The sequence below is a fragment of the Corticium candelabrum genome, chromosome 18 (genome assembly GCF_963422355.1).
Source record: "Corticium candelabrum chromosome 18, ooCorCand1.1, whole genome shotgun sequence".
Classification (NCBI taxonomy): Eukaryota; Metazoa; Porifera; class Homoscleromorpha; order Homosclerophorida; family Plakinidae; genus Corticium; species Corticium candelabrum.
Genome location: NC_085102.1, coordinates 909000 through 927066, shown reverse-complemented (window position 1 = coordinate 927066; position 18067 = coordinate 909000). Strand labels below are relative to the sequence as shown.

General features: G+C 42.2%; 1 protein-coding gene across 1 annotated transcript; it reads right to left on the bottom strand.

The window, feature by feature from the left end:
• Positions 1 to 1623: 1623 nt before the first annotated feature.
• LOC134194178 (uncharacterized) lies at positions 1624 to 17310 on the bottom strand. The gene is made up of 8 exons (XM_062663089.1): positions 17104 to 17310; positions 16924 to 17039; positions 16728 to 16860; positions 16551 to 16667; positions 16349 to 16495; positions 7609 to 7689; positions 6688 to 6846; positions 1624 to 1822 (listed from the first exon to the last, which is right to left on the bottom strand). Exons 1-8 carry the CDS (start codon positions 17161 to 17163, stop codon positions 1721 to 1723), a joined length of 915 nt encoding a protein of 304 aa, XP_062519073.1. The 5' UTR covers positions 17164 to 17310; the 3' UTR covers positions 1624 to 1720.
• Positions 17311 to 18067: the final 757 nt, after the last annotated feature.

Sequence of the window (18067 nt, the reverse complement as noted above, 5' to 3'; positions counted from 1 at the left end):
GTGAATTTGCTCATACAGACTGAGCAATACATCATCCCAACATTGCATCATTTTCTAAGGTGTAAAACACATAGTGTTGAAGTATGCAATGTAGGGACGATGTATTGCTTAGTGTTGAAAATGGTGCAATGTAGGGATGATGTATTGCTCAGTCTGTATAAGTGGATCCATGAAAGATGTCACAGTCACAGCAACACCCTCCATGGTCTTGCTTCTATTCTTTTTCGTATGGTAACCCTACATCTTTCTCATTTTTCGACATTGAGGGTAGAAATTGACACACTGTCGGTGTAGTGCTCGGTGTAGAAACGTGTAGGTTGGATTCAGGCAAATGCAATCAAGATTTAGAAAGAAACACAAGCATTAGAAGAGCGGCTTCAATCGACAAGAAGTCTTCGATGGCTGAAAGCGTTGCAGAAAGCGACAGCACGGGACTGGTGTGGGCGTGTGTTCAAATGAACTGGAAGGTGTAGTGTTTGCGTCATCAAGAAATTTTAAGCAGGGACCGATCCCTCAAGATAAATTTTGAGTAGTCATGGTCACATGGTCCTGCTTCGTTGCAAGCACTGAGGTTTGATGTAAAAATCAGCTTTGTACAATAAACAATTGATACACTGATACCCACTCCTACAGAAGAACTGAACAATAAGTCAACCTTACATACCAACGCTACCGCATTGATGATATGTGGGTTTCACACAATAGCATACTACTGTTTGGTGAGTGCATGCAAACTTGCACTGAGCTGGTAGATGTGTGGAAACTTATATGAAATAGTTTATGTCAAGTCTGCTTCCAGATACTTGTACTCATTTTGAGACTACTTTATGTATAGCATGTTGTTTTGTTCTGGACATGTACCCAGTTCTCTTCTCATGTGCCCGTATATTAATATGCTACCACGAAAGTGTAATTCTACCACGCGGTCGAGCACGTCTATATACAGGTGTGCAAGAAAAGGACTGGGTACGAGTCTAGCTTTGTTTGCTGTTTCACGCATTTCATGCAAGCATTGTGATGGTTGCCACTTGACTAGATTAGGCAGGTCACCAATAAAACTTAACTACTACTGTAGTATGGATCTACTTTGGTCCAACATAAGGTGTACATGGTCTCCAGTACAACAGGGTTGATGTAGCTTCGAAGTTCCAGACCGTCTCCCAAAAGAAATGAAATTTGATGTTGCTGCTGTAGCAACTAATGCCACATAGCTAGCTTCGCCTTACGTGGTGGAATAACGCGCGTGATTATACATAGGGTTCACATGACCGGAAACGAAGTTGCCACTGTTTCGTTTCCGGTCATGTAAACCCTAGGTATAATCGTGTGCGTTACTCCACCACGTAAGGCGAAGATGGCCTAGTGTCAAGGCTACCACATAGCTATGAAACACATTCTAAAGAAGTGTACAAATAAGTAATTTCTAGGTGTACCAGGATACTAATGCCAAATAGGTACGTACATGCATGCCACAGATACACATAACAGACCTGTCAACTTTTGAAAAACATGCAGGAGAACGCAAGGAGTGACTGAACTCACTCATATCACTACCTGGACACGCCTACTTCCATTCAATCTCATTACACAAGAAAAAGACAATTGCCATACATGTCCTGCAAGTTAGCATGTACCAGTAATAAATTCTTTTGAATACAATAATGATAAACAAGAAGTTGAACGTTGTGCTGAAATTTTTATTGTTTTACATAATACACAATCACAGGCTTTCTGCTTTTCTCCTCTTCTCAATAACAGAATATCGAGGTTCTTGGAGCACTTCATATGCACACACTGTCTTTGGATGGGAAGGTCCCAGCACCTATATTCCAGAAACAACACTTGAAAAACTTAACTATTAAGAACTGCACGATCGCCTCTCTCTCTCCCTCTCTCTCCCTCTCTCTCTCCCTCTCTCTCCCTCTCCCTCTCCCTCTCCCTCTCCCCTTCCCCTCCCCCTCTCCCTCTCCCTCTCCCCTTCCCCTCCCCCTCTCCCTCTTCCCCTCCCCCTCTCCCTCTCCCTCTCCCTCTCCCCTTCCCCTCCCCCTCTCCCTCTCCCCTCCCCCTCTCCCTCTCCCCTCCCCCTCCCCCTTCCCCTCCCCCCCTCCCTCCCTCCCTCCCTCCCTCCCTCTCTCTCTCTCTCTCTCACACACACACACACACACACACACAAACACTCACACACAAACACACACACACACACACACACACACAGAGAAATGGACAAATGTTGAGCCCTTCAAGATAGCTCCTCCTGCCGCTAGAGATAAGGCCTCCATGCGCTACGTGAAGGCTTAAAGGCCAGCAATGACAATCCACCGGAGCTTGGCCAGATTCATCCAAGGGCACTGACTATATGGCGCAGCTCTGGGACTAGACACCAAGGCCCACAAGCACCCGTCTGCTGCAGGATGTTACTGCCAATCCAGCAGCCTTGTCCATGCCCAGTCAATGACCAGGTACTCAATTATACTCCTGAGTCGAGAAAGGCACGCAAGTTCCTTCCCTAAGGAATTACACCCGTGCCCATCCCATACTTTGAACCCACAACCGAAAGGTCCCAGATGTTTCCATTCTCCAAATACAACTCTCTAACCAATTAAGCTACAGACGACACACATGCACACACGTGCGTGTGCGCACGCACGTGCACACACACACACACACACACACACACACACACACACACTGTCACATGGTATATTTTGACAATAAACTATTATTACAGTAATATACTAAATGTAAGATCCACTGCTACTGTAACTACTACAAACACAATATATGACTGAATGAAAGGGTGTATTTGAATAGATCATACTACTAGTAAATGAAGCTGTGTTCTACTTGCTTCAGAGAAACGAGCGTGCGTGCGTGTCTGTGTATTTATTGTGAATATCAATGTAAACTTTATTAAATTTTTGTCTATTGTCATCATTAATTAATCATTAGCTTGTTGCTAGAATGTATAATTCTTTGAAAACACAGGGATGCGCCGATGTGATTAAAGATAGTTATTAAACTAAATATCATCAATGTCCCACAGTGACACTACGAATTCAGCACATACACATGCATGACAGCTACCTTCGTAACTCTTGCACGGAGTGGGCTATTATCCATGTTATTTCTCAATTCTGTAGCGCTCTTGCATCACTTGAAGTTATATCTTGAGGTGGACGCGATTATCATGCTTTCGCTGAGCCGCTGCTATCATCTTTTTGTTCCGTTAATTCATAGCTCTAACTTTAGAGATAGATCTCTTACGTCTCCTACCTGTATGGGAAATACTGTGAAGTGTAACGACCGGATCCAGAAGAAAGCAGCGTCAACGTTTCCTACGAATCTTTCTTGCAAGACGACGTCGATTGTTCATCATCTACTACCATAGTATACTTACACCTCTCTAACATATTGATCTCTTGAAAATCGCGGATGATGCATATCGGTCAGTCGCATGCATGGTTCCATGAGACCTTCGCTTGGCTTCTTGAAGAACAATGAATTCATTTGTTTTGCGATTCTTCTGTAAAAAGTAACAGACGTGAACTTTACTCTGCGCTTCTCAGTTTGACGATGGTTTGACCCTCTAATGGATATGACCTCTCGGCTTTTCTGTCATAATGTGCGGGATTGTTACGTCGCCCATTGCTGGTATCCCATAAGACCAAGTACATACTGGGGCAGGAACTGCAAGCATGCAAGCAACTAGGATGCAGTAGTTTGCCAGAGAATGGCTGATGGGCCTTCATTCCTGCCATAAAGTATACCACAGTACTATATACTGCTGTAATACCACGACTAAAAAAACACGACAAACAGCCTGTTGTCTTTGGCATTGCGTCACAACAGAGCATAATCCAAGACCATAGACCCTGATGGATCAGCGCCGAGGTGTGTAACCTCAAGTTAGTGCAGGCTTATTTGATGGTGGGCTGTACTCGCTATGGTACTCAGGAGAACTCTGAGCCTGTGGTAGCAATCTCCTAGAGCCAGGCCAGGTACTCACAAGAGCACCGACTTGTGAAGCCATCTGTGGTGTGAGCACCCGAAGTCTCACCTGGACCTTAATGGCTGATGTCACATCACACCCAATGACACTTAGGTTCCCATGCAGTCAAAGACAAGGTATATTATATATATATATATATATATATATATATATATATATTCCTGAGTCGAGAGGCAATTGTGTGAGTTTCTTGCCCAAGGAAATGGAGCAGCACTAAAGTGCTAAGCCCTCAGCTGACAGCTTTAAGTTATTTTTATGAAACACAATGGTTTATGGTGCAATTGTTTGAGCGCGGCACCCTCTCATGTTTCCAGAGAAGTTTACACATGCAGCCTAAATTTTTGCAAAGTGAGAGAACTTGTAAAACGTATTGTAATAAATTTGCTTGCACATTTAGCAGCAGTAGGCACGTTTCCTAACGATTGGCAACCGTCTCCGCCAGATTTGATGACGAATGAATGCACAGCAGAAACGCATACTAAATATTCATTACAAACTATTGGAAACTTCAAACCTGTCTGAATGTACCTGAAATATATTTTCACTAAGTTTCACACTTGTCTGACACCATTCAAGCACGTTTTGGCTGTATTCATTAGCAGTCACTCTGTTTCATGTATGAGAAAACCGTCTACTAGATCTGGTCATGTATTTGCAAATCAGCACTCTAGCAAAGAAGAAATGGCCTATGACACACAAACACAATTCGACACATTTGCAACTACTTGGTCTTGTATCTTTGGGTTGAGTCCGCAAAACAATGAAGCACCTGCATTTGTTTAGAAACAAAATAATTGGCAGCATTTGCTCTCGTGATAATTTAGCATATACAACCATACGGTAACAATGGACCTATGCCTATATGCTAAGTATTCGGTGGTGGAGTCGTCGATGACCTACTACTGTAACCAGAGGCACTGCCTCGGGTTAATTACGACATAACTTGCCATCACTGTGACTTGAAATTGCAACACACACACACACACACACACACACACACACACACACACACACACACACACACACACACACACACACACACACACACACACACAAACACACACACACACACACACACACACACACACACACACACACACACACACACACACACACACTTGTTAAACAACATAACAAAGATCAACACAAGTACAGTACATATAGAAATCTACACTGATTTCTCCCAAAAGTATGCATCTGGACAGAGTTCTCCCCGGAGATACAATAGCGTGGTGGCCCACCATGCCTATTTTGTTGGGCCACTATGCTGTTGGTCATTTTCTTATTGACTGCCACACTAGCTCTTGTCCCACTAAGTACGTATCCATTCTCACAGTCTGTCACATTTTTGTATATAAAGTATAGTGTACAAAAACTGACTGAAACTAGATGTGAATTTGACACAGCTAGGGTATGCACAGCAGGTGTACAAAGCCCACAGCTTGAAATCTCAATCACTTTGTTTATTCAATTAGAAAATTGAGAACAACCAATCATCAGGCTTATAACTACATTTAGAATATGTGACACTGAAGCGCCGTGTCACATCGTTTCTTGTCACAGTACTATATAATGCCACAGGTCAAGTTGCATTGCGTCACAAGTGTTGCACCCTTCATAATATGGTTTCAGCGTGTCACAGCCATTGTTGGATATGGGTTAAAGCAGTTAATCATTAGATCTGAGTGTGGTCTTATGCATTCCACCTCCACGCTATTCCAAGATCCTGTGGAGAACCCTGCATATATCTAATGCACAGTTTCAGCCACAGTGGCATACTATATCTGATGTAATTTACGTAAAGTCTATATATGCCAAAGTGGCATGCTACAGAGTCCTGAATGCAATTAGCGTTGGGCTGCTATTTTCCAATAATGGCATGAATGATATCAATGTTCAGGGTGCTAAGGTAGTGTTTTCTTTTTGCAGTACTCAGCAACTCCAGAGAGCAGTACAGAAGAACAGGTAGATGGAGAACATGAGAGCGTAAACGAGAACGTTGAAGAGTATATGAAAAGCAACGTCATGATGACTGACAGTCCAGAGAGTGTGTGTAGAAGCTCTGTGAGCGGGCTTGGCTCACTCATTTACACACTCACACACTCGCACGCATCCTCATGCACACACACAAAATGGATGGATATGCCCTGCAGTACTTTACTGGAGATAGCACCCCAGCCTATTTCTAGATGAGTCCGGCACTACTCAGAATTTTAGGCAGCGCTGAATGTACTCCTAGGTGCTTGGCCAGAGCATCGTAAGGCACTGACTTTGGCGCAGCCTCGGGACTGGACCTCAAACACACACATACCTGTGATGCGTAATGTTTTACCGAGCCAGCGGCCTTGTCTACTCCAGTGAATGACCAGGTACTCATTTATACTCCTGAGCTGAGAGAAGCAATTGTGTGTGAGTTCCTTGTCTAAGGGAATTTGCCTGTGCCCATACCGTACTTGAACTCAAGACCCAAAGGTCATGGATGTTTCCATTCTCCAAATGTGCACTCTAACCAATTGAGCTACAGACGACACACATGCACACACACACACACACACAGTGTACACAATGCACGCACGCACACATGCACACATATACACGTGCACACACACACACACACACACACACACACACACACACACACACACACACACACATACACACACACATCTATGCCTCACCTCTGTACTAATTGCTGCCCATTCTACAAAAGAGTCATAAGCCTTCTCAATTTGTCCAATATATTCATAATAATTTCCAATATTGGCTTGAAGGCGAGATGTGAGAATGTGATTACGACCAACACTTCGCATACACAAGTCAAGTGCCTTCTCATAACACTAAACACAACAAATACAGTCAAATAATAAATCACCGTAATAGGTATAGTAACAGCCTTATTTGCTCTGCATGCAAGTCCTTTGTCAATAGAAATGTACCATACAAGATGAAATATTAGTGGGAATTCAATTTGGCAATTTGCAAAAATTGAAGGAAAAGCACATTGGTTCGGATTATATTTTGATGATTGCACGTCGTTGTTTGATAACAATATATATATATATATATATATATATATATATATATATATATATATATATATTATGTATGCTATTCCCTACAGACTACTTAAGTGGCCATGGTATAAAGGACTTTGCGATTGACAACTGCATTCGTGGCCATCACATTTCCCTAACTTACTGGTCTCCATGCAATTACAGCACTAATGAAGAATTACTGTGTCGGCACCAAGAAAGTGACCTGCATGACTCCTCCTGCTTCATCATAGCTTCACAGCCTCATTCTCATGTTTAACCTTCTTGCTAGACAGACGGCAAGCAAGGGTTACCATCTTGCAGCCTCATCTGTCTGGCATACCAGCCACCTCTCTATTAGATATCTGATCCATGTGGATGATGAAGTCAACATATCCTGGGGCCAAATTAATGGTAGATTTTATATTGGCGCTCTCTAAAAAATCTGCCAAACTGCAAAAATAAATTCCTTGCCATTATTTCATCTTATACGGTATTCCAGATTAGTCATACCTGCATCGTAATTATTTTTAGAAGAGACAACAATTGTGCATCTTTATAACTTACTTCAAACTCAGCTGGTGTTCCTGACTGTTGTAGAAATCCAAGAGTCATGTAACAGTCGGCTATTTTTTCCATATCACCTTGCTATGAAAACAAAACATGATTGTGAATATGACAATGGATGTACATTGAAGCATTCGTGTCAATTACAATAAAGCTCATAATTCATATAACCATTAGTCTATTATACGAAATTCACATGCTAACTACCCATGAGTATAAAGAAATGTCAATAATTACCATAAACTAACTCAAATCAGTAATCAAAACTACCAACTGTATTCAATATGTGAGACCACTTAAAACATGTGCAGTGAGTATGCCTCATGCTTAAAAGAACACTTCACTGATTGACGCTCGCGCAGTAGACGTTAACGTATGTTAAGGCCTTGGGCTGTGGACTGAACGCTTGCTGTGTTGCGCAGCGCATTGTTTTGGTCTTGCTTTCCGAGGCAAACTGCTAGAGCATACAAGAGACGGGTCTAGACGATTCACGCGACTCTAACAATAAAGAGAACAAGTTACAGTTCATACGCAACTTAGTCATTCGTAAGTTGTAGACTCCACATGGATTGTCTTGAGCAACTCGCACTTTCCTCCATGTTTCTTTCTACGAATGGAGGCGATACTACAGTTCAAAGGGCTTGCGTGATGCAAAAAACACACGGAAACATGCGTCACTGCACATAATCACGTGACTGAACTGAACTGAACTGAATTGGTTTATTTAGACAGGGGAGTCTTCCGCCATAGTGGTGAATCCACCAGACACCCTGTTTATAATAGGGTAAATATACAAGGACAAAAGAAAAATATACAGAGCTCCTAAGAAATTAAACATGTATTTACATATAGTTACATATCGATTAGGTATCATGTCCGTTGAAGAGTTGTGTAAAGTTTTGATTTAAAGATCGATAGCATATCTGAGTGGAGAAGACGTAGAGATGATGGGAGTGAGTTCCACAGCTGTTGACCACGGTAGAAAAGAGTGCTTTTTAGAGCGTTGGTCCAAAGAGTCGACTTGAACACCTCTTTGGGAAAGACGTGTCAAAGGATATTTGCGACGTAGTGAAGATACAGGGCAAAAATGATAGCTGATAGACGGTGGAGCTAGACCATTGATACACTTAAAAAATAGATTTCCAAGTTGTTTGTTGTGCCGGAGAGTGAAAGAAGAGATTTGAACTGCCGGTAAAGTTCTTCTAGGTCACCAGTGCGGTTGAAGCGGTGACGACCAGCTAGAACACAGATGGATTGTTTCTCAAGTAGTTGAAGACGACGTGATACACTGGATGAGTTATCAGACCAAACCACCGAGCAGTAATCCATTCCCGAGTGAACAATGGCAGTAATATAGTTCCCTTTTGCATGGAAAGATAAATTCCGACTACAGCAACAAAGGACACCAATCAGAAAACACGTTGTTCAAATGTGGACACCAGAACAGACCAGAGTCAAAGTGAACTCCAAGGTATCAAACACTGACTTCTGACAGAACGACAGATGAAGCAACCTTAACCGAGAAAAGCGAAGGTCTTCTGTACACCAAAATTTTGGACACATCACAAATTCACTCTCCTTGGTGTTCAGCTTCAAGAGATTCTCTGAAAACCAGACAGAAAGGGGCGATAGATCCGAATTCAAAGTAGCCATCACTTCCGCAGGGGATGGGGCGGAAGAGTATATACAGGTGTCATCAGCATAGAGCAGAAGCTTGCAAGCATTGAGGACATCCGGCAAGTCAAAAGTATAAAGGATGAAAACCAGCGGTCCCAGTCTTGAGCCTTGTGGAACGCCACGAAGGCACAAAAACTCCTGAGAGTGGTCCGATTCACTTTTGCTGACAAACTGACGACGACTGAGAAGAAAATTTTTAAACCAACTTTGGGAGAGGGCATCCAGACCACAGTATTTCAATTTTTGCAACAACCGACAGTGGTCAACTGTATCAAAAGCTTTGCTTTATGTCCAAGAACACAGCTCCAGAGTCTACAGACGCATCTTTGGCTGACAGAAGATCGTTGGCAAGCATGCCACAAGCATGTTCAGTCGAGCAATACTTACAAAAGCCATACTGATCCTCAGGGAGAAAACCATTTCCATCTAAATATTGATATAGTTGGTCAAAAACGATACCTTCAAATACTTTTGAAACAGAAGACAGCAGAGAAATAGAACAATAATTAGCCGGGTCATGAGCGTCTCCTTTCTTGAAAACGAGGTGACCTTGGCTAGTTTCCAATCACTTAAAAACACACCCCGAGTCAGAGAAAAGTTAAAGATGTGTGTCAACAACAAAGCAATAGCCAAAGCACCCAATTTATAAAAACGTGCCTGGACACCATCACAACCATCTGCCTTTCTGGGGTTGAGGTGAAGTAGTCGCCACTGAACATCAGAGATGTCAATGTTTTTGAAAGAGAAACGGCAAGACGGTTGGGTATGGCCAAGTCTATCGACAAATGGTGAGACGCTAGTTTCTTTTACCTCATCAATAGATCTAAAGACATCTGCAATTTCAGCTGAAGAAGCTTCAGGAGTGACTCTAGCTGCTTTCCGTCGAGTGATTTTGTCGATAAGTCTCCAAAATTCTCGTGGTTTATTCTTTACCAAGACCAGAGATTCTTTAAAAAAATTTGACTTTGCTACCGCAATTTCCCTGCGAACAATAGACCGTGCTCTCTTATACAGACTTTGAAGGTGGAGACGCTCTTCTTGAGACTTTGAGGTGGCGAGGGACGCTCGGCGAAAGCTATCTCGCTGTCGGATGAGATACAGAATCAAAGAGTTCATCCATGGGAGAGACGGCTTAAGACAACAGCGGCTTTTCTTCAGAGGAGCGTGATGATTCACAACTTCAAGAAAGAGTTCTTTCCAAACACTCCATTTGACAATAATGTCATTAAGGGATTCAATCACAGACCATGGTACTTGTTCAAGGTCTCGTATGAAGTCTTCATGGTAAAATTCTTTTTAAGTTCCGAACGAGTCGCACAGGAGACAGACGAACACAGTCGGAAGACTGACTACAAGTGATGACTAAATGATGATCAGTAATACCCAATGAATCCAGGGAATCTGCCGGTGAGTAAAGAGAAAGCTGGGAGACTAGAATGACATCTAGTAGAGATGATGATGTTGCAGTCACACGAGGAGGGGATTCAACAAGATTCTGGAGTTGAAGAAGTTCAGTAACATCTTGAGGGATATTTGAATTGTGAAAGTCAATATTGATACCACCTAAAAGAGAGACATCATCACTCAGAAGATACAGACTCTCAGTGAGAACTGAGAAGTCAGTAGTGAAATGAGCAATAGAACTCGACAAAGAGCGATAGCAGCAGGTGATGACTGATTAACGTCCACGACAAAGGTGCACCACAACACTGACATATTCCAATGCAGTCAGAGATTGGGTAAATGGCCGACAAGTAGAAGACTTGAGAGAGGACGAAATATAAATACCAACTCCTTCTCCATGACATGACCAATCTTTTCGGAAAAATTTATATCCCGAAACAGCGACGGTATTATCAGAAATAGTGGAGTCTAGTTTTTCAGAAACACACAGAACCTTAATTCTGCCAGAATGAAGGAGGAGCTCAATGTCATCCAGTTTTGAGAGAAGGCTATTAACGTTGAGGTGAGCAATTACCACACCGTTCCGTTTAGATAGATTTTGTAATTCCAACAAATGAGAACCATGAGCCAGCCTTGCTGTTGTTGATTTCAACAGTGAAGAGCTCGGTACATTTGAAGCACATCCAAGGCGACAAGTCGTTGGAAAGATGAATATACTCATCATCAGAGATAGAGGTGCAGCTGGTATGAAACCAGCAATCACAGATATCGCAAAGGATACCTAGTTGATTTGATCGAACACTCTTTTTACAAACTCCACAGAGGAAACGCACACGGCCTGGGTTAACTTCAATATCACCACAGACAAGAAGCAACAGGCACAGACGAAGGCAATGACAAATTGTAGATGAACTGTGCTTCCTGTGACGAGGCAGGGGTTGAGAGGCATGTCGACGAAACCGATTACTGAGGAGGGTCGACAGCGATAGATGACATCTATGAACCACTATGCAATTCTCAAGTGGAATAGCCCTGAAATGATACATCATAGTCCAATTGCCACATGTTCCAAAGGACAAAGCAACGCCAAAGGGGTCCCAAAGTTTGACAATCTTCTCAGCACTAGAAGAGGAGCTACCAGCACCGATACAAAGCAAGAACGAAGGCACAGTAGCCACAACGACAACAGCTCCAAGAATGAGGAGGAGTAACTTCGGCCACGTGCACGCCATGAACATCCGGGCCACCACCCACTGAGGCACAAAGTGCCTTCATTCTACAGCCGAACCATCGCCGTATATGTGCTTTTTGCTCTCAATTGAAGGTGAGTCAGTGATGTGAAAGCACATCTTACTTTTGCCTAAGCAGATATCAAAGTTTACATGAACTGGTAAAACAAAACACACACGTATTGGATGTTATTTGAAGAAACGTCTTGTTCGATTTTGTTTTTTTCAGTTATCATAATGCTCGGCTATCAAGTTTGCTCTGAGATAGCGCCAAACTGCCCAACTTGAAAGAAGACCAGCGACCAAGGGCGGAGTCAAGAGTTAATGCGCGTGCATCAGTCAGTGAAGCATCACACAAAACAGCAACATAGACATGATTAAAACTATGTTTGCAATACATAAACTTAATGCAAATACCAATTATTTGTGAAAAAGAAATCTATGTTCAAACATGGTTTGTTTCATGCTACACATTACACAAGAGTACTACACAGTGTTAAATTAAAGCTCATAGAATACAATTTGTAACATGCCAACACTTGCTATACGTTTAAAATTCTACAGTTAAGCACTGTCTAAAATTAACGATGTCTTTTCAAAACAAATTTTTTGTCTTTAGGTGAGTGAGGTAACACCTTTCATTTTTGAAAAACTATTGGAAAATTATCTGAAAGCTGTCGAATACATCCGAGTAGGCAGGCAGACATATCCATAAAATGTTTCAAACCACGCTGTTTGGACCGTGTATGAAGAAGGCATCCTTCTTTTTCAGCCTGGGGCATGCTGTTGGACCGTGCTGTTGGACCGTATTATACTGTTATTGAGGCTCTCTGAAAGCTGGATCCATCTGACAATAGCAAGTCCTTCTTGGAGAATGCACAGAATCTGTCGAAGGAAACGTACGAGCGAGATGAAATTGCACGTGACAAGCTGTTGGCAAGGGCATCATCAGCAGGAAGACAAACAACACCGTACACACTCGGCGGTTAATTTCCTTGGCTAACAGTGAGCACCACGACAATACACCAAAAACTTGGCTAACCAAAATTTAAAAAGACACCAATCCAACTTTAAACAAAATTTAAAAAGACACCAATCCAACTTTAAAATATATTGCGGAGTGCAGCCTGAATTTTGTGTCTGGGAGAACTGACATAGATGTGATAGTGTATTTAATTGTTAGCTAGATCATGAGAATTTTAATACTTACATATATGTGTAACACTGGTGGTTTCAACACGTTTAGTTTCGTATTAGGGGGTGGGTAGGTGAGTGAAGGATAAAACGAAATATTCGTTTAAGAAACACATCGTTAATTTCGAACGGTCCCTTACATGACAATGCTGTGTCTACAACTACCATACCACTACCACTCATTGCAAAAATATTAACTTTGTGTATGATGGATTGAGAGTGTGGTGATGTTTAGTAACAAAAAGGATGTCTGTCACGAGTCGTTTAATTAAAGGATAAGGTGAGTAGGTACACGCACGCAGTGGAAGAAACGCAATGAAGAAGAAATGAGAAACTGACGTATAGCTCACACCACTATACTTTTAACACGCAACTAACTTCTTAACTATGAGTATCTAGAATAATATATATGTTACCGGCGACCAGTGTTCAGTCATTTCACTTCAGTCAACACAAACTCCGCCCATTTCTTCAAATATGGTAACCGCAAAAATAGTTGATTGCTGACGTGACACCACTCCCCTCCAAGTTGAAATTTTGGAGATTCAACTTCAATTCCTAGTCACCGTCGTCAAGCGAGCGACTAAGAAAAATCGTGGGCGTTGTTGCCGAGCCCCTTGATTGTCCCGATCTGCATTCTGAATGACGTATCACCTTCATCTCTATCATTTTGTGAATGTCTGTCTGTAAAGACTTGCGCACGCTGTAGAGAACTAAGTATGGTTTGCCATGCACTGGCACATCTGTTACCAAACGAATGTGACGGCTCACCAATAGTCATCCTCCCTGGAAGGTCGGTAAACACTCCTGCAAACTCTCGAACTAATCCATGCAACAACTTCGGTTACTTGCTCATTGGTTAATCCCGTCCCATACTTTACATCTTCAAAGGATTCCGTACTGAGGAACGTGCTGAGCTCCAATAATCAGTCATCGCTCGTTGCTTCTTTTGCGCTGTCCGTGGCTTCCATGATAGCGGAGCATACGGTTTCCAACACTGGTCCTCCTACATGGTCACTTTGCACATGAAATTTCTTTAGAAGACTGACATGATATGTCTTGAGTTTACCCTTCAGGTTGATTCTATAGTCGTTCTGACAAATTTTTTTACTCGACGGAGAACGGTCCCTTCCACTGCATCAATAATTTGTTGGTGTCCGTCAGTAATAAAACAAGAACCTTGTCACCTTTTAAACTGTCGTTGTCTTGCTCTCGAGTCACAGCGGCGTTTCTGATATTGTTGTGCCTTTTGTAGTTCTTCTCTTGCTATCTGAGTGATACGCTCAAGTCTCTATCTTAACTCTAAGACATACTGATAAGTACTACGCACTTCTGTGTCATCATCTTCTTGTGTCCAGAGGTGACAAAGTATGCGCATCAGTCCCCACACTGTTCTTCCGTAGACCAATTCAAATGGTGAAAAGCCCGTGGACTCTTGTGGTACTTCTCGGTACGTAAATAACAAAGCATTGACATATCTATCCCACTGTTTTGGCTTTTCTGTACACAATCATCTCAGCATCAATCTCAGTGTACCATTAAATCTTTCCACGAGACCATTACACTTAGGATGATAAGGCGTTGTAGTAAGTTAACTGATGCTAAGTAGTCTGGACACCTCCTTCATGCAATCTGAAACGGGTTGCCTTCCTAAGTCACTCAGTACTTCCTCTGGTATTCTCACTCGACTGTAAATGTCCAGGGGAGCCTCTGCTACCGTCTTTGTATTAATGTTCTTGAGAGGGATGGCTTCTGGATATCTGGTCACGTAATCGACTACCGTTAAGATGTATCGATGACCGCCGTCACTTGGTGGGGAGATCGGTCCCACCAGGTCGACTACCACTCTTTTGAACGGTACGTCTATTATAGACACGTTTTGTAGCGGTACCCTACCACAAACTCCTCTCTTGTCCGTGCGCTGGCAGATATAACATGATTTACAGAACGGAGTCACTTCTCTTCGAACTGAAGGCCAACAAAAATTGCTAAGTACTGGGTCAATAGTCCTTCTCGATCCCATGTGACCGCCCAAAATAGACTGATGAGCAAGTTCCTTCACTTGACGACATAGCTTCGGAACGACAACCTGTCTCACTGGCTGTCCTCCATTCACTCTAGGGTGGATGTACAACCTGTAGAGGATACCATTCTTGATTTCATATCTCAAACCACTTTGACCCTCCATCATATATATAGTCTCCGTCATTGGTCTGTATCTTTCAAGTGTACAGTCCTGATTCTGTAGTTCTTTTAATCGTTCTTTGTCGACCTTAAGCAACAGGCTCGCCTCGGGCACCTTCAAATGGGTGATTGTTTCCTTTGACTTCTCTTGGGCCCTTGTCACCATGACGGCTGAGTGGATGTCAGAATCAGATTGGTGAGGACTTGATCCTGGTACATTGCCAATAATAACGTCATAGATGGAGTCTTGAAGGCATAAAGCTTCCACTGTGCCTGATAAATAGCAGGTATCGCCTTCGACACAGGCAATCGGTACCCTCTTGATAGTTATTGACCAGCTGGATAAGACCATCGTGTCCAGTATACTGGTCTTGTCTCACAAATTGCTGTTTGACTATTACTCCACTACATCCGGTATCTCCAAGTGCGTTGATCTTAGTATCTCCAATCCAGCCTTTGGCAAGGGGCATGTCTTAAGACAGGGCTGTCTTCACAATTTGTGTCTTATTACTCATGAGAACCTTTTCATTTGCCTCTAGCGTTGGTGACCTCGTGGCCTTGAGGTAAGACGTGTTATGCAGTGATCGAAGAACAGTTGGAGGACACAGACATCCAGCACTGAGTTCTCTACCATCGCTTGTCCTACGACTTTGTTGGAAAGAATGTTCATCTTTAAACTTATCCTCACCTGCTGCTGCTTTGTATGGGGTCTTGGCATAATCACCCAGTATATAACCAACTTGCAGAATATCCCTGACCTACTTGTAAAAATTGACTATACACAAACATTTCACAAAAAAACTGCCTAGAAAAATTACAGAACTGGACTTGCAACATAAATACATCGCCTTGATTCATTCTTTTTGGCAATATCCCACTTGTCCTAGAAAATGTTATCGCTACTCAACGCCTGAAAAGTAAATGCATGCAATAACCCAGAATTTATGCTTAGATTGTAATTTCCAAAATGTGCTTTCATCTCAAATCACTAGCAAGTCAACATTGCACTTTACTTCCTCAACAGCAATTTAATTAACAATAGCAAATCTCACTTTCTCAAATATTTGCATTGCTTCTTTAAGACATTCCTTTCCTTCTTCTAGAGCTTGTTCAACTGTAATGCCTTCTATGTCTTTACCTTGCTGTGTAATTGATGACAAATGAAATGAATTAAGAAGCAAAGTGACAGCCAGTTTCCTCTACAAATCCAACATCACACTACCAAACAATTGCATATCAGAAAGTAAATCATGCCTCGTGCTCTGGACCAGGTAGCTGTCTTCGAAGAGTAGCTGACCGCCTTGTATGGTCAATAATTTGACGAGACTGTTTCAGTGTATCCTCAGATATAAAAACAACCAGTTTTTCAATCTACTCAACAACATGTAAGGTTTCAACTGCAAAATAGTTCTAGCAACCACAGTGCCCTACTTCACTGAGTATATCAGCCAGCAGGTAAAGAAGATCAGACATCTGTTCAGGACGAGCTCCCAACTCATTTTCCTCTATCTCTAATGTCTCAGTAAGCAACTTATAAGCATCATCATAGTTACCTGCCTGACTTCTGTAAAAGCCAAACAATTTGGTTCTGCAAAAATGTGCCAATTTCTTATGAAGATTGACTTACAAAAATCGTGCAACTTTGTATTGACGCGTTACTAGTTCCTCTTTAACCAAATCTGACTGTTTGAGAATCTTGAGAGCCTCCAAATAACAAGCTGATGCTGCCTTGTAGCCACCAGCCTGACAAAAATCAAGTAGTTACGGACCTTAACATTTGACAAAAGTATTAATTAAGTATGATCACCTTCCTCCATGAATGCAACAGATCCAAGCTGTATTGCTCTTCACAAAGACAATCAAACATTGGCCACTCCACAAGGCAAGCAGCTAATCTGCTGTGATCAAGCAATTGCTCCAAATGATAAGGCAGTTCCTGCAACAATTTTTATTAAACTGTAGTTTTTAATTAATGCCAAACTCAATACAGACACATTCGCCCTGAAAAATTGCACATTTTGTGTAAGTTTATTTTCTGCAACTAGTAACTGAAGCTGTGCTACACCCTTGCATGCTTCCACAGCTAGCTATGAGCCTTCTAAAACCACGACGGAATTTGTTGCAAAGTATTACGAATTTAAATGCCATTTTGCTTCTGAGTGTTCTACTTGCAAAATCTATTAAAAACCATACAAAACAAATATCGTTTCATGTTACCACAAAGTCCATGACTCTTTTGAAACAGTCCGTAATTGTAAAAGAAGTCACCACATATGAGACATACATGTTGCATTTGGCTATACATTTTCAAGTTCCTGTATAAATGTAGTAAGCCAGAAAAGCCATTGATTTCGTATTAGCAGACGCAGACATGTAGGTATTGCTGTTTATCTCCAATAAGAACCAGTTGCAAAACAAGAATTTCATTTCAGCAGTCTCGTTTCTTCTGTCTCATAGCTGAAATTAGGGCAGAAATACATGTGTTATAAATATCTATATATAATTACGTTAGTACCACTTCCATCCGTCCGTCCCATCCCGTCTCGTCCGTACTAGGCAAGACGAATGGACAGATCGGCGCAACAATGCTGCTGGACGAGTGCAGTTTGACTAGCTCGCGCTCAGCTCGCCGGGGACCCCTCTTGGGGACTCAACTTGAGTGGGCTTTGTTCAGTCACAGAAGTTGCGTCACGCTATAAACGGGAAGTAGACTCGGTGCTGGCGGGATCAATTTCCACTGCCTACCACGTGCCCTCGGACTTGCCGAGTGT